The sequence below is a fragment of the Camarhynchus parvulus genome, chromosome 9 (assembly GCF_901933205.1).
Source record: "Camarhynchus parvulus chromosome 9, STF_HiC, whole genome shotgun sequence".
NCBI classification, from domain to species: Eukaryota; Metazoa; Chordata; class Aves; order Passeriformes; family Thraupidae; genus Camarhynchus; species Camarhynchus parvulus.
The window spans coordinates 21,374,648-21,392,923 of record NC_044579.1 but is presented as its reverse complement, the minus strand read 5'-3'; the positions used below and the strand labels follow the sequence as shown (position 1 = coordinate 21,392,923).

At 44.8% G+C, this 18,276-nt stretch overlaps 1 protein-coding gene across 2 annotated transcripts; it reads left to right on the top strand.

Annotated features, from left to right (window-relative positions):
• The first annotated feature begins 62 nt into the window (after window positions 1-62).
• PPP1R7 (protein phosphatase 1 regulatory subunit 7) lies at window positions 63-16,034 on the top strand. 2 transcript variants are annotated; one of them, XM_030954351.1, is made up of 11 exons: window positions 64-140; window positions 774-851; window positions 1,019-1,141; window positions 5,199-5,254; window positions 6,207-6,272; window positions 6,873-7,003; window positions 7,284-7,446; window positions 10,464-10,580; window positions 11,827-11,931; window positions 12,758-12,844; window positions 15,653-16,034. In XM_030954351.1, exons 2-11 carry the CDS (start codon window positions 809-811, stop codon window positions 15,827-15,829), a joined length of 1,068 nt encoding a protein of 355 aa, XP_030810211.1. In that variant the 5' UTR covers window positions 64-140; window positions 774-808; the 3' UTR covers window positions 15,830-16,034. The 2 variants fall into 2 exon arrangements, with proteins under 2 accessions (XP_030810212.1, XP_030810211.1); XM_030954352.1 differs by lacking the exon at window positions 774-851 and having other exon boundaries at window positions 63-140.
• The last annotated feature ends 2,242 nt before the right edge of the window (window positions 16,035-18,276 follow it).

The following is an 18,276-nucleotide window of genomic DNA, read 5'->3' as shown; positions in this document are numbered from 1 at the left end:
GCGCGATTGGCTGTGGCGCGGCGGCGGCGGCGGGCTCTGATTGGCCGCGGCGGCGGCGGAGGCGGTTTCCGGAAGGGGCGGTGGGAGGAGGAGCGATATGGCGGCGGAGAGCGGAGCGGGGCCGCAGGAGATGATGGAGGGTGAGAGCCCGTCGGGACTGCTGCCGGGGCTGCGGGGGTCGGGGAGGCGCGGCCGGCTGCTCCAGCGCTGCCACCGGGCGGTGCGGCTGCCAGCTGCGCGCCGGAGCAGTTTGCGGGCCCTCCGGGGTCGTGCAGTCCCCGAGTGTCCAGCCCGAGGGCCGGTGGCCGGGCCCTGCCGGGGCCGGGGTGTCACCGCAGGGCGGGATCCCCGCCGGCTCCGTGCCCACAGGGAGAACGAGTGGGGTTGTGGAGATGGCCGTGACGTAAAGAGTAAAGATAACGAGAAAGAAAGCTTCTGGATGGCGCTGGTTTTCCTTAGTGCCCTGGTGAGACGAGAGGAAAGGCTGAGGGGGCCAGCGAAGAGCTTGGTCCAGGCTCAGGGTGGCCACCGGAGCTGTGGCTCGGTGAGCGTGAAGGGATCTGACAGGTTGTTCTGGGGAGGTTGCTCTTATCTGCGAGGATTTTTTTTTTATCCGTGCCTTCACTTCGTGTCATTGGTACTATTGTACAGGATACTGATTTTTTTTTTTTTTTTTAAGTCTAAAAGCTCTTAAAATGTAATCGTTCTAATTCCATCTCCGTAATCTTTGGAATTGCACTTCATTGATCTAAGAAATTTCCTTTTTCCTCCAGTCTTCTTCCCAGATTGTTGGTTTTAGGAAGATGTGATGGGAGGAAAAAGTGCATCCAAAATCAAAGTAGAAACAAGGGGTAAGAGGCCTTTTATTTAAGACTAAACCTTTCATTTAGTTAACTTAGGATTTCTACTAACTGCCTAGTCGTTTATGTGAATCCTGGTTATTTTCTCTGCCTGCTGCTCCTGCCCCGTGCCCCGCTGCTGGGAAAAGCCTGATTGTGAATTTCTGTGTCTTGTGCAGTGGATAAGAGGATCGAGTCCGAGGAGTCGGGGGACGAGGAGGGGAGGAAGCAGGCGGTTCGCTTGGTGACAGAGCTGAGCCAGCAGAGCCTGCGGGATGAGCAGAACGGCGAGAACTCCGCAGGTACCGTGTCAGCCTCAGCACTGCCTCCAGGAGTCCCGGCCGGCCGCGTGTGCACAGCCTGCAGCACCCCCTGTGCTCCTCCTGGCCGGGTATCCATGGGAACCTGCCCTAGAGCCAGCCTCCTGCAAGCTCAATAAATTTGTTGCTAGAATAAAGTTGCCTGCTTTTTGTGGAACTGCTAGTATTAGAGCTTTGATTTTTTTTTTATTTTTTCCTTGCTTATTTACCCATCCGTGTTTCTCTTTGATATGAAAATGCAAAGCATCTTTATTCTTTTCTTTTATGGAAATTTAGAAACCTTATGTGGAAAGATTTTCATTAGAAGTTATCATGAGGAGCTTTTTGTAATTCTGCCTTTAGTTTATGTTTTTTTTGCCTAAAGAATGGCCAGATTCCTTTGGAAGATTCCTCTGGAGGGCAACAAAGACTATTTCTAGATGGATTGAAGGAACCTGTCCCTTTTGTTGTTTTAATTTAAAAATTCTGAGATGTCTCAAAATTATATATTTGGATCCTCTTGGGTGTAAACTTTTCCTGCTGATCCCACTGTTTGCACTAGAGTGTGGGAGATAGAAATACTGACAGACTTTAAAGCCTGTGGATATTTGATGGGAGGGTTTTCAGTGGCTTGCATGGGGCTTGTCAGAGCAGATCCACTTCTGCAGACCCTGTGTGGTGATCTGAGCTGAGCTTTTGGTGCAGTCTGAAGTGTAGCATCATTCTTTTGACAGAGATGTCCATATTGTTGTTGTTATTATTATTATTATTATTATTGAGATACTGGAAGGGACATAATGAAAGAAATTGTAGTTGTTGTAGTGGATCCCTGCTTGTCTTAACCTTGCGCATTGGGATTTGCCAAAGTATCTTTCAAACTGATAGATTGTTACTAGAATTTTAAATCTCTTCTCATGACTAAATGCACTCTATGTAGATCTAATTTGTTGCTGATAATTTAAACCCCCCAAATATTACTAAAGAAATGCTCTTCCATTCTTCATGGCTCTGCAAACTGTGCAGTTGATGGAACCATGCAGATCAGACAGAGCTTTCCTTTGCATGCCTGGAATCCTGAGTGTTTGCTCAGCTGCCATCATTTAGCTGTGTGTGTTGGAGGTTGTGCTTTGCACTTTGTTCCCCTGGGAATTCTATGAAAGGAATTACAGAAGTGATGTGCTCTCACTCTAGTGAAAGCAAGAAAAGCACATTCAGATTTGTTTGCTGAATTACATTTGTGTACTGTTTAATAGAATGACTGTATTGTTACATTTTCCAAACTGCAAGCATTCAGAAAACTAGGGCAGGAACCAAGCAGAGGAATAATTTTTGAACATTCAAGATACTTTCCACAGCCAGCTTTGAATTTCTCAGCTGAAAGGAAAATGATGAGTTTTCCACATTTTTTCACAGAAGATCTTAAGTAGCTTGAACAGCTGAAATTTCAAATTCATCATTTAGCTAATTCTCTGAGGAATAGAGCCTCTGGTTAGAAATCATATAACTGAGCTATTTATAATATTCTTCATGCATATGCACTTTAAGAGTGTAGCTAGGCTTTTTGTTGATTGAAATGCTTGTGGTACTGTGAACTTACATAACTCAGTAATGACTGTTCCCACTGTGGAATTTGGGTTTTCTCAATGGTGGAGTTTTTTTCCACCTCTGCAAAGGCATGTGGCTTGCAGGCATGGGTTACACAGAAATTCACTTAGCAAACTTCACTGCCAGAGTGATGGGATTTTTTCCATTGAGAAGTGTGGAGTGAAGCAATTTGCAAGGGAAATTGCAGTCCTGGGTGTAAAGTGCTTGTAGGAGGGTCAGTTTAGAGGTTTTTTATATCCAGTCACTTCATAAATAAAATGACTGTAAATTTGCTAGAACCATTTTTCTCTTCTTTCTTTTTTTTTTTTTTTTTTGTGCTCTTGAGAGAAAATGTATTTTAACACTTTCCTACCAATACTGATTTACAGCTGATATCAGACACACATCTCCCTCAAGCTCCTGAATGTTTAATACACAGTGCATAGACTTTGTGGCAATTGACTTCAGTACACAACAGCACTGCCTGTGTGTTCAGTTTTAAATTTCTTTTATTTTAGTGTGTGTCCTGTGTGATTTGGTTTTGCAGCTTTGGATTTGAGTGCTGTTTTCCACACTGGCTATCATGAGAGGTCTCTCAAAGCCATATGTCAAAATTAAGAGGAGCCTCAGAACAGAGTATTTAACACATTACCTAAATCTAGTGTTTATAAATTAATATATTCAATCTTCCTAGCCAAACAAAGTCAAATTTTTTTTTTTTTGCCTGAATGGGATTTTTTGCTGAAGATTTTTTTCTTTACCATGTGTATGGTTGGCTTTACTGTTGGACAACTTCAAAGTCTCAAAGGACTTGAAACTCACCAAGTTCCTTCACCATGAACACTAAGTTCCTGCCAGTATCACCCAATACCAGGGGCATAATTTTGATTTTTCATGTGATAATCTCAAATAACTGTTGTTCCAAAGCTGGGCACTGCTCCTGTGGGCTGTAAATTCAGCAAGGCTGCTTGTTTGGCTTGGAGCACTTCTCTCTGAGAGTCTTTGCACCCAGGAAACAGATCAGAGAGGTCCAGCCTTGATAGCAGCAGGGTGGGGTATCCCACTCCCTTGCTGAAGGGCAGAGCTCCTGATATGGAACTAAAATAAGAAAAAATAATAAGAATGAGCTCACTGCTCATTGCTGACAGGCACATGTGTATCTGTCAATTTTTGGTGGCATTTCTATCTTGCTGTTCAACATCCCCAAGACTACCAGCTCATTTTACATTCCCAAAATATAATTTATGCTTCCTGCTATTTTGTGCTGCTTAAAAAAAAAAAAAGGAAAAAAGAGGATTGCTTTTTCAGTCTTAACTTCTGTGAATCAGCTCAGTGAGTCTCTTTCCTGTTTAAATGTCCAGGCAAGAGCAACAGCCCAGATACAGGAAGGTCAGTGATGATCTGTGCACCACCAAACCCTTGGAGCTGGTTGGTGGCATTAAAAGTGGTGATGCTGGTACTGTTTGTGCCTGCACTGCTGCTTACAAAGCCAAGCTTTAGCAGGAAGAACACTCATTAAATAGGAGCACTTGACCTTTACAGGGATTTAACCACTCTGGGCTGTGAAAATAGTCACTGCTGCTGGGTTAAGGGAATGAGCTTGCATACATGCAGGAGTTAGTGCAAAGCCTTTGGGATGTCACTGTAATTAAAGTTGCTTGAGTTTTTGGTAGCACTCAGAGAAGCTTTGCACATGAAGTAGAAAAATCTTGCAAATCGTGTTGTATGTCAATTTTGCAAAGCTGAATCAGACTTTGTTTTTCTTCAGCAATTGATGCAACCAGCAGGCCACCTCCAGCAAATGGGAATGGGTATGAATTATTCAGCATGAATTCTCCAGTAAATGTCCCTCCCTCGTGTGCTGTGGTAGAAGCACAGCAAATGCTGGGGTGTTTTCCAGAGCTGTAAAAGCATTTCCCAAGGAAATTCATGCAGTGGCATAAACAGTGTTGTCTGGCATAGTAGGGAGTTCAGCCAAACAAAGGAAGGGAGATCATTGCAGAAGTGTTCACAACATATAAAGTGAACACTAATTAAAAAAAAAAGTGGCAGTGCTAACAAAAAAAACACAAACACCTAAAGGGTGAGATTGTTGAGATGCTTGGTCATTCCTGGCCATCTCACTAGGCAGTTAGGATTCCTTCTTGGCAAGGTTTTATTGTGTTGTCAGAGGAGCACAGACACTTAGGATGGGGTAGGTGTCAAGGAAAGGCATCCTACCCAGCCTTGAGCCTGCAGTTTCCAGCAGCCACACAGGCAGGTTGGGCTGATCTCTGTGTCTTTTACATCTGAGCATGAAATCCTGCTGTAAAGAAAGATTTTCCTGGAACTCTCGTGGCTTTAATGAAGCAGAATGTGTGAGCTGTGCCTCTCATGTGTTTCTCCTCCTGAGGAGCGTTTGCTCTCTGGATGAGGCTGTTGCTCTGCCTTTGGCTGTGTGGTACAGGAGCTGGTAATGTGTTTGCCTCTCGTGCAGGAGAAGCAGAGACCCCAGTGGACATGGAGACCATTAGCCTGGACCCAGAGGCTGAGGTAAAGGCAGATTTTTGTCCTTTATTCGGCAGGAAGCAAAGGTAGGCAAAGGCAAGTATTGAAACCTGATTCAAAGATCTAATTCTTCTGAAGGTGCTGGCTGCTGTGATCCTCCCCAGAGCTGATTCAGAGCCTTTAGAGTAGAAGTAGAGGTGTTCTATTTTTCATCACTAGCTGATACGTTTTGTTAGTACTTTAGAATTTTAAATGAGGCGTAGATGCGCTGCAAGTGTGTCTGTGCTGCAAGAGGCACTGCTGGGCTGGGAGCTTCAGGGAGTCTGTTCAGTGAGCTGTTAGCTGCTGTGAGCCCTGTGCTTTGGAACAGGCACTTACCCAGCCCTGTGCCTTGGCATCAGCAACCTCCTGAGCCCATTAGCAGCAGAGGGTTTGAGCTGCTTTTGAGGGTGGGGAAGTGCTCTCTTTCCCTTTGACTTTCAAATCTGGAGCGTCTGTGGCTGAACAGCACAGATGGGAAGTGCCTCAGCTGATTGCCAGTGCAGAATTAACATTCACAAAACCACTGGTTATTCAAACTGGCAGTGACTCCTGCTCATCTGAGGCCTGGAGTTGGAAATGCCAACTTGTGTTCTGGTTAAGCCCTAGCAAAGTGAGTAAGAGAACTTTATTCAAAGCTTTATTTATGCAAGAATTTTTCCATCTCAATAAATTTCTGAAGATTTCTAATTTTGGTGATGCTTACACTCAGGAAAGGGCTGTTGCATTATATGCAGTTGGCATTTTGCATTTGCAGTTGACAAGTTCAGGCCATGTGTCTCAGTTGTGGTGGTAAAATCATGTTCCAAACCCATTTTAGAAATGCTCTTGGAAGGGAAGTTTTAATGAGCTATGCATTTTGTAAGCCTATGATTTCCTTAGAACAAAGTAGCAGATTGATCTTTAAAGACCAGATTTGTTTTCAAACAACTGCTAAATCCCTCCATTTCTCTTTCAGGATGTTGACTTGAATCATTTCCGGATTGGGAAGATTGAAGGATTTGAGGTGCTCAAGAAAGTGAAGGTAACAGTCCTGGAGAACAGAGAATGCCTCTTGGAACTGGGGATTTTGTAGATCTAACCTATGAGAAGACAGACAGACAGTCTCTTTTTGGCTGAGATTTAGTGAGTTGCTTCATTTTTAGCTGAAAAATGTAGTTTTACCTATTTGTCAAGTAGTAATAAAAATCTTGGGATTCTACAAGTTTGTTTTGGAAGTGGATGAGAGACAGTGCATCAGGGCACATTCTGGACCAGCAGAGCAGGCTGAACACAGAATAATGTGGATGGTGAAGCCCTCAGTGAAGCCCTCAAAGCAGGCCCAGTTAGAACTTGTTGCTCAAGGCCTTCTCCAGTTAAGCTTTTGAGTGTTTCCAAGGATGGAGATTTTGTATCCTCTCTGGGCTGCCGTTACTGTATCTGACCATTGTGGTTGAAAGATTTCCCTCTGTAGAATTGGAATATACCAAGAAAAGACTGTATTAAAAAATCAAACAAAACCCAACAAATTCCCAGCAAAACTTAATGGAGAACCCTCACCCACACCTTTTAGTCTGTAAGGCATTACATGCAATCCTTCATGGCCATTTTCCTGTTTCATTTTCAACTTTTCCTCCACAATTAGACTCTGTGTCTGCGTCAGAACTTGATTAAGCACATTGAGAACCTGGAGCAGCTGCAGACCTTGCGGGAGCTGGATCTCTATGACAATCAAATCCGGAAGATTGAGAACCTGGAGGCTCTGGTGGACCTTGAGTGAGTCCAGGGCAATCACCAGGGTTAGGTTGGGGTTGGTTGGGGTTGTTAAGCCTTCTGTCTGTATCCTTCTCTTTCTTTAGTATAGTTTTAGTATAGTGTTTTTAATATAAGATAATATCATAATAAATCAGCCTTCTAAGAACGTGGAGTCAGGTTCCTCGTCTCTCACCTCATCCTGGGGACCTCACAAACACCACACCCCACCAATTACAAGTGTCTGTTTCAAAATCACCCCTGCCTGATCGGCTGATGAGACCTTTGGTTTGTTTTGCCCCAGGGTCCTGGACATCTCCTTTAATGTTCTGCGACACATTGAAGGACTGGATCGGCTCACCCAGCTTAAAAAGCTCTTCCTTGTCAACAACAAAATCACTAAAATTGAGAATTTGAGCAGCCTGCAGATGCTGCAGATGTTGGAGTTGGGATCCAATCGAATTCGGGTAGGTTTGCTCAGAGGTGTTGGCTGCAGGGTTCTCAGCTCTGTGCTGTGATATTGGCATTTTCTGGAAGTGCACTGCACTGACTTTGATTTGCAGTTTTGTTGTTTTTTATTGTTCCTGTCACTCCCTGTGCTTATTGCTGTGCATGCTGGAGCCTTTCATTATGCATTAGTGCCTGGCTGCTAAATCACCATTTGTGAATTTATGTCTTTAATGAACTCCTATATCCCCTGTGTGTTTCCTTTTGCAGGTGATGGTTTCTCCCTGCTAGAGAGCCAAGCCTATCAAAACCAGCAGTTGTTTTCTCTTACCTTTCTACAGGCTGGTGCTGAGTCCATGAAACCTATTGAGAACAAAATGAGTTTGATTTGTGGGTGCAATTGACAGCCTGCTATGGCAGTCAGTCTTGTTTAGGAAGAAAATTTTTCTTGATGCTTTGCTCTGGAATGCCTTTAAAACCTAAAACTTGGTACTGTACTGCTGACTGCTTTGGGGTTTTATTGTGCAGATTGTGACTTTTTCAATTTAAAATCTGCCACTTACAGGAGAGCAGTTATGAGCAGTCTCTCCTGTCCCTAAGGCATGATTCATATATTTGCTCAGTTCATAACAGAACTGGTCAGAGAGATGACACAAAAGACTTGCAACATGCAAAATAAGCTCTTTTCAAAAAGCTTTTTTTAATTACACGCTCTTTAGAAAATACTCATGAAGATGAGTGCATTTCAATCAATGTGGTGTAAGTTGGTGCTGCCCATTTATAGTCTCTGAGAAATTACTTGTTACGCTAAAAGATTAGGAAAAGATCTGTTTGTCGTCTTTGTTTCAGGACTTGTGGAAGAACACTTGTCTTTGTAGAAAAGAAGGAAACTTCAGCTATTTAAAACAGCCTTCTAAGGCTGAAATGTGTGCTGCCTTTTTGAAGAGGAAAAAATTTTGGTTTCCTCCAAAAGCCAAACTGGACTGAATTGTTTTCCAGGAATTTCTGCTTTGGAAATGGAATTATTTAGGGGGATAAATCTAGAGTGTGAGAACATCAGCCAGGTCAGATGAGGGATTAGGAACCTTAGAGTTTGCATAGGATGGGGGACAGGAGTTTTGGAGAGAAGCACTTGGCTTTTTTTCAGAAGCAGAGCAAGCTCAGCACACTGATCCTTACATTACAGAAGCTGGGTTAAACAAAAATTGTATTCTGTATCTAAGCATCATTTTCACCTGGAAAAGAAAGAAATCCAGCTAGATTTCTGAATTGATACTTAGGCAGTACATTGTCAATTATGTTGTCAAGCCAAGGAATGTCTTTTTAACAATAAGATTAGATTCATTTTATGTGTTTTCTCAGTATTGGGCCTGAGCATATTAAGAACAAACAAACAAACAAAACCTAAATTGTTGCTGTATGGGTAACACAAATTTCTTAAATTACTTTATTTTTAATGGGGTTTTTTTCTGTTTGTCTGTTAATTCTATTTTGACTTCATTCAAACAGCAGTGTTCTGTGCTTCTAATTGCTTCATTGGAGTGAGTAACCTGTGACTTGGCTTGGCACAAAGAAATTTCATGCTGCCTGGGGGTACCCAGAACTCCTGGGCTGGATTTCTCTTGGTGTAGGGTGCCTTGGCTGTGTGCTTACAGCTGGACATACCCTTAACTCTTCAGGGTACAAGCCTGTGGACTCTTCAGGCAGTGTTCTTGGCTCTGGGGTGCCTGATTGACTTCTTTCTTCCCTTGTATTAAAGCTGTTCTTGCCTACTCAAACCTCCCAGAGTGCCCTTAGCTTGGAATCCCTCATGACTTAGCACTTATTGCTCTGTTTCTTTTGAGGAGCAGAACTTTATGCTTGAGCTGACATATTTAATGCTTTAAGAAAAAAAAAGTTGGACTGAGGCAGCTGTAATGTAAGCACTTCTTTACTTGTTCTTAGGTTTTTGTCCCCTCATGTCCATATATTCCATTCCTCTCCCTGTACTGAGTCATCAGTATTTCCTCCTCAGGGCTGGAGAAGCTGCCAATGAGCAACAAATCTGTAATTTTTCTTGCATGGTCAAAACAGGGCTAAGTCCATAATCTAGAAGGGGGGTGAATGCAAATTTGAGCTGATTAACACTGTATATTCAGTCTTCTGGCAGCTGTGGGATAGAGGTTGAAAAGCTTCTTACCTTTCCTGAGTGTCCATCTTCTCCTTCCTTGTGTTGTTACACGCACGTGTGAACACCCAGAGTGATCCAGGTGCTGCTGGGACTCAGTGGCCTGGCTCCCCAGCACTACTGAATTGAAATTTTGGCAGGCAGGAAGCATGTGGAAAAGCTGAGATGTCACAGCCTGCCTGAGCACAGCAGACACACAGCTCTGGGTGTGTCTGTGTCCATATTATTGTTTTTACTGTGAGCTGAAGTCTGGCTGTGAAGTCCTTGTTGCTTTTAACAGCATCTTGGTTTTTTTAATTCAGAGGCTTTTCCCTGTGAAATAAAAGTGCCTCCTTTTGTTTGCAGGAGCCTTTTGTAATCTTACCCTTTTCCCTTTTTTTCCTGTTTTCTCCCTTCCTTTGTAACATCCTTGATGCTTCACAGAAATCCTGATTTTCTCTTCCTGAAGGCAGAGCTCGAGCTAAACTGGAACATTGTCTGTGTTCTCCCAGTAATGTGTGTATTTAAAAGTGCACATCACTCAGGCTGCTGTGGGTGTATTCTGCCAGGAGCAAGGCTGTATAGCCAGCAGTGAAATCCAATAACACACATCCCCTGTGAGACAGCTAACTTTGCTTATGGCAGAGAAGCTGAACAGCTCACCCCTGTGTTGTACAGTCGCTGATGTGCAGGACTAAATTTGCAAGTCGTTTCTTTTCTTCCCAGGTTCTCTTTCCATTCACTAGTAACAGCTTTTTTTAAAATTTTAATTCACAAATTAGTATCTTCTACCCAGGATACACCACATGATTATAATGTGGCTACAAAGTGACAGCTACGTCTCCCACGTGGAGTTTTGCAGTAACACTTTCTCCTCTGGTCGTTTCACAGGTAATTGAAAACATTGACACCTTGACTAATCTTGACAGTCTGTTCCTTGGAAAGAATAAAATCACCAAGCTCCAGAACCTGGATGCCCTGACAAACCTGACTGTGCTCAGTATACAGGTACTGTGTTCTGGAAGTTTTGAACCACCCTGTGAGATGGGATCAGCTCTTCTGATGGTTTGGGCTGGAAGGAACCTTAAAGACCATCTTGCTCCACCCCCTGAAATGGGCAGGACACTTTCCACCATCCCAGGCTCTGTCCCAGGGATCCAGGGGCAGCCACAGCTTCTCTGTGCCAGGGTCTCACCTCCCTCACAGAGAAGAATTTCTTCCTAACATCTAATTTAAACCTTCCTTCCTTCAGCTTAAGGCCATTCCCCCTTGTCCTATCACTGCATATCCTTGTGAAAAATCCCTCTCCAGCCTCTTGTCAGCCCCCCATTAGCAGGTCTGCAGTGTTAGAGTCAAGCTCCTGTGCTGGAAGGAAGTGTGATATTCTTTGTGTTCTTTTTTCATCCTTTCATGCTACTTGAGATTGACAGACACTGATGAAATTATAAAGCAGCTGTCTGATTCTTATGGAAGAAAGAACAGGAAATGACAGTTATTCCCTTCTTCCTTCCTGAAACACTGTTTCCTAACGTATTACAATAGCACTGAAAGTGTGATGCCAGGTAGTGCTTACAGTGACAGTGGCTCAGTGTCACTGCCTTCTTACTGAAGAGGCCAGAAATGTGAATGAGCCTGTGCTGAATGCAATCTGTCCTCAGTGAGCTTTCAAACAGCTTCTTCCTTTTTTAAAAGGTGGAATAAAATACACTCAGCTAATTTCTTTCAGTGAATCTCCTTCTTATCCATGTGACAATGCTTGTGCATTGTGGTATCTCTTAAAGCTGCTGGCAAGACACACTAACCACCTGCTGTAGTACCTGTATGTGCCATTACTCTGTAGGACATAAAGAATTAGCTTTATGTCCTGCAAGAGTGCAGACAAGACAAGAGTGCAGTGTGATTAAGGTGGTGTAACTTCCTCTCTGGCCTTCCCTTTTGTAAAGCCTTAGAAAATGAACACTAAGACTTACAAAATTCATGCACAGGCCTGCTGTTTGTTAAGACACCAAGCCAAAAACTTGCAGGCTGCAACTTCTGATGGAAAGGTCAGAGTCAGATTCTTGCTGGAGACTCCCATGGGACTTCCTCATGCATCAGGGGTGCAGAGACCAAACAGCTGAGCTCCCCAGATCTGTGTGGGCCCAAGCAGACTGTTTCCCCTTCCCAGCCGTACTTTAGAGGAATGGTTTTCCCCCAGTGAGTGCCATGGGTTTGGGTTTGTTTGGAGGGTACTAAAGAGCTGCTGCACTTGCAGAATAACCGTCTGACCAAGATTGAGGGGCTGCAGAGCCTGGTGAACCTGCGGGAGCTGTACCTGAGCCACAACGGCATCGAGGTCATCGAGGGACTGGAGAACAATGTGAGCCTCTGCCTGACTCTGCAGCACAAGTGCTGCCCTGAGCTGCTTGTGTTAGTGGCTTTTCTGGAAGTTTTTGTGCCTCAGTTTCCCCAGTTAAGTGTGGGTTCCTGAGTCTTTTGAGAGACCACAAATATCCAAGTCTTTGTTGTATGTTAAATTATTTCACATGGGTAAAGATCCTCCAGATATTCTGGAGCTGAATTATTTTTGTGACCTGGGGAAGGGAGATGTGGTTGAAGCAGTAGCCTGGCTGATCCTCAGCCATGGGAAGGCTCCTGGACACAGCTGCTGCAGCCTTTCAGACAGCAGCTTGTAGATAACAGAACTGGAGCTGGGAGGAGGAGAGGCCAGCCATGGCATGCAGCTTGCCTTCCTGTCAGTGTACATGTCTGTCTTTTTAGATGGGATGGATTTTGTGGAAGCCTGTATCATTTTCACTCTCACCCAGCAAAAGCTTTTCTAAAATTGTTGAGTTTCCTGCTGCCAAGAGTTTAACTCTGCTGTTCAAGGGGACACCTTGGATGCGATTTTTAATCTTCCTCTTAATGTACTTTGAGGAAAACTCACTTTTTAGGAGCCTTTGGCTGGCAGTTGCCATTCAGCCAGTTACTGCCTTCATTTTTGTCACATGGCTTTGGGGAGTCAGTAGCCCAGCTTAATGGAAAACAATCTTCCTTGTTCCATATAGGCAGCAAGAGTTGGGCTGAATGTGAACAGCTGGCAATAACATGTGCTCCTGACAGTTTCCAACTCTGGGTCTGGAAAAAGTGGCACAGAGAAGATGAAAGGAAATCAGATCTAATATTTTTGTGTTTGCTTTGTCTAGAACAAGCTCACAATGCTGGACATTGCAGCCAACAGAATTAAGAAGATCGAGAATATCAGTCACCTAACAGAGCTGCAGGAGTTCTGGGTAAGCACAGGGCAGAGCTGTTCCCCAAAATGTCTGTGCCAAAGTGAGGGAAACCCTTCTGATGGGCAGCACGTGGACATGTGTGCCTTGGAGGGAGCTCTTCTAGTTCTGGTGATCAGCTTTAAGGTCTTGACAGTCTGCATGGATAGAATGTGTGGTGGTTTGCCCTAGGGAAAGGAAAGAGCTTAAAAATTTCTTGCTGAGCTTTGCTGAGTGGTAAGGAGCCTGTCTATGCCTAGGGAATGGGCCCTGCCTTCATGCCCAGGTTGGTTATGAAACAGCCCCACATGTCCTATTTCTGTAGCTCTCCTTTCTGTAAGTGAGCATGACAGAGCAGCAGGGGAAGCACAGAGCTTGTTCAGAGCAGGGTTGGTATATTTATGGTGTTATAAGTATGAAGAAAACTAAACCAACTTCTGATTCCATTCCTATGTGTTGTAAATGCACGGTGAGCCCCATGGCAGGGAAGAATTATGTATTTGATTTTATGTTGTTAGAAGGCTAATTTATTATTTTATTATACTACATTATATTGAAGAATACTATACTATACTATACTAAAGAATACAGAATGCTAAATATAATACTAATAATATAATATAAATATGTAATAAATATAATAGTATAGTATATTACAGTATATTGTATATATATAATTTATATATATATATAAATGTTAAATGTAATACTAAAGAATACAGAATGCTAAAAAGATAATAATGAAAACTCATGACTCTTTCCAGAGTCCTGACACAGCTTGGCCCCAATTGGCCAATGAGTGAAAACAACTCACACCAGCATCCAATGAAACAATCTCCAAACACATTCCAAAGGAGCAAAACACAGGAGAAGTAAATGAGATAAGAATTGTTTTCCTTTTCTCTGAGGTTTCTCGCTGCCTTTCAGCTTCCCAGGAGAAAATCCCTGGGTGAAGGAATCGTGTTCAGAGAATGTGAATGCCACACCTATGAGGCTGATAACAGCTTAGGATTGCTTCTGTTTCTTTTGGCACCCTGAATTGCTGAGCTCCTTGGCTTTCCTAGGTCAGGTCAGGAAATTCAGAGGTGCCCTGTCCTGAAGCATCAGCCCTGTGCCATGTTTGGGAGCTGTGCACAAACATGCTGATGTGAGAAAATGGAGAAGCAGCAGCAGATGTTGATGAGCTGGCAGGTGCTTTAGCTCTTGTAGAGTCTCTGCATTCAAGGCTGAGAATAAGAACTGTGTTCTATAATGTCTGTCATTTGGAGTGATTTAAACTCTTGGGCAGATGCTGAGAGAAAAGGAGTGGAAAGCAGCTTCAAATGAAAGCCATCTGGAGTCTGGAGCCTGGGCTCCTTAGATGGTGTTCCTCATCTTGCAGTGTGGCTGAGGAGCCAGCCAGCAGTGTTACCTGGCCATGCCTGTCTGTAGAGAGCTCTTTAAGGAGCATTTCTCTTTTTGAGAAGCCCATTTAACTGCCCATTAATCTTTTGGGCAGTAGAGGTGAGGCAGTGCAGTGTGCCTGATGTGGGGCCTGTCCTGATCCCGTGCAATTTCCTCCTGTTTTCCTCTTTGCTGTTGCTGTGCTGATAGGAGGTGTCTGCGCTGGTTGGACACCAAGGAGAGGCAGAGCTGAACTGGGCTGGATTCCTTTGCAAAAACACCAGTGTGTTCAGAGCCCTTTGTTAGAGCAGAGGACTGGCCAAGATCTGTTAGCTGAGCACAGAAAATGCCCTCCTGGCTTTGTTCCAGCCTTCCAACACTGTGTTTGAAAAAACTGATTTGTTTGAAAAGGAGCAGGGCAGAATTTGCAATGGAAACCAGTGTTGTATCTCCCAATTTTTTTTTTCACTGACTGCACAGTTGAAGCCACATAAAAATGTCCTTTAACACCTTAAGTAAACAGAATTCAAAATCCTATCCACTGTGATAGTCTTCTAGCAGTTTCCCAGCAGCACATCCCCAGTGGAGGGACTGAGATGTCTGAAAGTTGAGTGACTTGGCTGAAGTAACATTGTGATGAGCTGTAGCAGAATGAGACAATCCAGTGAGGTTTTTTATGTTTATGTGAAGGTGGCATTGCTGCAGTGACTCTGTATCCAAAAGCAAAGGGTGCTGTTGTCTCAGGGTTGGACAGCTTGGGGCCACCTTGCAGCTTTGCTTCCTTGTTGGACAGCTGAAGCACTCATTCCTTTGTGTGCAATTGCTGAGCCAACAATGAGGCAGGAGAAGAACCCAAATCAGAGAGCTTGGCATTTCCTCTGGAGAGCAGAATCAGTTTTTGCAGGGAATGTAGAGGAGAGAGGAAAATGTTGCATTTCTTGTCAGTTTAGGACCTTTTTTAATGTGTCCTGAGAAGTCATTAAAGTAAAGATGGATGTCACAGTGGAAATAAATTATGACATAAAGATTTCCAGCCCATAAATGCACAGTGGAGTGGGAGGTGGTGTAGTGACTGGCCTGGTGCCTTGCAGGGTCTCTCCTAGCACACTGCCTGGGCTGGATCTGCTGTCTGAAGGGTGGGACATCTGCCCAGCAGCCAGGACAGCATGGGGGAGTTGGGTTCAGTGCTGAGCCTGGCCTGTGAGACAGGAGAGCTCATCTCAGGGGTTCCAGGACAAGAAGGATCTGGTAGGGAAGGTGTTTGTGCTGAGCCTGGCCTGAGAGACAGGAGAGCTCATCTAAGAGGTTCCAGGGCAAGAAGGACCTGGTAGGGAAGGTGTTTGTGAGCGGTGCTGCCCTGGTAGCAGTGACTCAGTACCACCACTGCTCTCCTTTTTTGGGGGGTCCTTGTGGGTGTGAACATGGCTCTGTGTGCGTGCTCTGCAGATGAATGACAACCTCGTGGAGAGCTGGAGCGACCTGGATGAGCTAAAAGGAGCCAAGAATTTGGAGACTGTGTACCTGGAGAGGAACCCCCTGCAGAAGGACCCCCAGTACCGGCGCAAAATCATGCTGGCCCTCCCGACCGTGCGGCAGATCGACGCCACCTTCGTGCGGTTCTGAGCCTCCTGCTGCCCCCCTCCCCTGCCCTCCTCCAAGAAATGTCCCAGCAGGGTTTTTTATCCACTCACCACTCCCCAGGTCTTCAGTACACTGACACACACAGGGCAAAAAGTCAACAGAAAGCACTGAAACCAGGTCTCGTGTACAATGCACTTGTTGTTTTTGAAATGTTGTTATTATTATTATTAAATCTTAACACAAGAGCCTTCAGTGTGCCTGTGGTTTTTATTTCGTGGGGGAGGTGGTTTGCCTGCTGCAAACACCTTTACCAGAAGGTGTTTGCAGCAGGCTGAAGCCGTGGGAGGCACTTGCTGACCACTGGTGCCTCTGTGACACACCTTCAGGTTAGGAATGTCTTCACAATCACCACCTCCGGATCAAGGCTCAACAGTGGCCTGTAAAAAGATGAAAAAAGATCTGACCCAGGTTAATTACCAGGTTAATTATCTGGTAGTACAACCCTGGGCTGCAGGGGGAGTAGCCTTTCTGTACTCATATTTTTAAGCACAGCTACAAGCTCTTGAGAGGACTGGGGACAAACTGGTGTTAATATATTAATGCAGGTAAGGGTTGGTAGCACTTTGTTGTAGACAGTGTTTGCCATCAGAAAATCTGAATCACATCCTGCTCCTACTGAAGATGGCAGTGTGGTGTTGCTGTCCCTCTGCACCTGTGTTTGGTCTGGGCCCTTGAACTGCATCTCTGCAGCAGTTGAAATACTCTGGGAAGTACTTGCCATCTGCTGCTGTTTGTCCAGCAGCCATGTCATCACCCAGGGGAGCAAGGAAAATGCAGGAGGGGTGCTTGAAAATGTGCTCTTGGTGGTGGTTGGATTCATTCTGATCTGACATGAATTTGTATCTTTGGAAGAGTGGGATGAATCCCTTCAGCAGGAGACCAGGCATATTAGGCAGGACAGTGTTGCCCTGTAAAAGATTTTAGTTCTCCTTTGTGGGCTGTGTTGCATTTGCTCACTGGCAGCTCTGCTGTGGATTGTGATGCTGTGGAGCTGGTGTGGTGACTGGGCTTGGCCGGGGGGCCTGCACCCCTCCATGTCACTGAACTGGGAACATGGTGAGATGAGTTGCTTTGAGTCCCTCAGAGTGCCACAAGCTCTGCCTGGGGACTGTGAAAGCAGCAGTGTCTCAGTTACTCTTCCATCAGTGCTGTACCCCACACTGCTCCTGGGCTGGCAGCACCCAGCTTTGTCCCCAAAGTTGTACAAACCAACACAAACTGTGTTCTTGTAGGTGAGCTGAACACAGCGCCTAAATCTTCCCTGGTGCCCCCAAATCCCGGTGCCTTGTCCAGGCCCCAGCCCCTCCAGGGTTTGAGGGGGAGCTGCTCCCCCTCACTGCTTCTCTCTGAGTCCCACCGAGCCCTCTTCGCCCAGGGCCACCCAGGTCCCCTCCTCCAGCTCAAACAAAGGCAGGGCCTCCTCCCGGCTGCTTGGAGGAGGGCGTTTCCAAAAGGGGAATGTGCCTGCACTCCCATCCACCCTCCTCCTCCTCCACCCCTCCTGCACCAAGAGTCTCACGTTCCCCAGAGGGGAAGCAGCCATCAACAGGAGCAGCAGGGTGGCACGTCCCGCTGTGTCCCCACAGGAGGAGAAGCAGAATTAGGGTGGGAGGACCCCTCTGCCCTGTGCCTGTGCCTCAGATGCAGCTCTGTGGGAACAACAAGCAGGGCAAGGGCCTGGGCAGCAGCTGTGGGGTAAAAGCTGCAGTTTGGGGCTCGTGTTGGGAGCTGCAGGATAGGGGCAGTGTGAAAAATGCGTATTTTATGGTTGGCTTTTCGCAAATATTAAAATGAATATTATATGTGTTGTGTTAGAAAGTAATGCTGTATTAATTCTCTTAAGTAGTGTGTTAAATATAGTTTTAGGTTATAAAAAAATGTTAAAATAGAAACTATGCTGTGTAGGATACTTTTTTTTTCTAAAGAAAGGACTTGCACTGAGATAGCAGCCACAGGACACCTAAATCTTTCAGAGAAAGTGAATTTATTGCCCCATTATCAGGAGAAACAAACTTCTTCTGCCTCGGTCAGGCAAGAAGACACCTTTAGGATTCAGAGGAAGAAGCTGACACTGCCCAGACAGAATCCTGTGTTTGAATGGAATTTATGCATCATATATGAAGTGTATAAATATTCAACAGGTTATTGTTTTTAAGGGTTAATCCTCTGTTAACGTGGGTCCTTTTTCAGGCTTGTGCTGCTCAGAAAAGGTACCCAGACTGTCTGTAACTCTTTGTTTCTATTGTCTCATATTGTCCTAATTCAAATTGTCCAAAATTTTTATTACTCTAATTATACTGCTATTTTTATAACCATTTTATTACTATTAAACTTTTAAAAATTTAAAAACAAGTGCTTGGCATTTTTCACAGGCAGCATGGAACAGACCCCAGTGCCTCCATGCAGCTTTTCAGCAGTGCCTGGCCTGG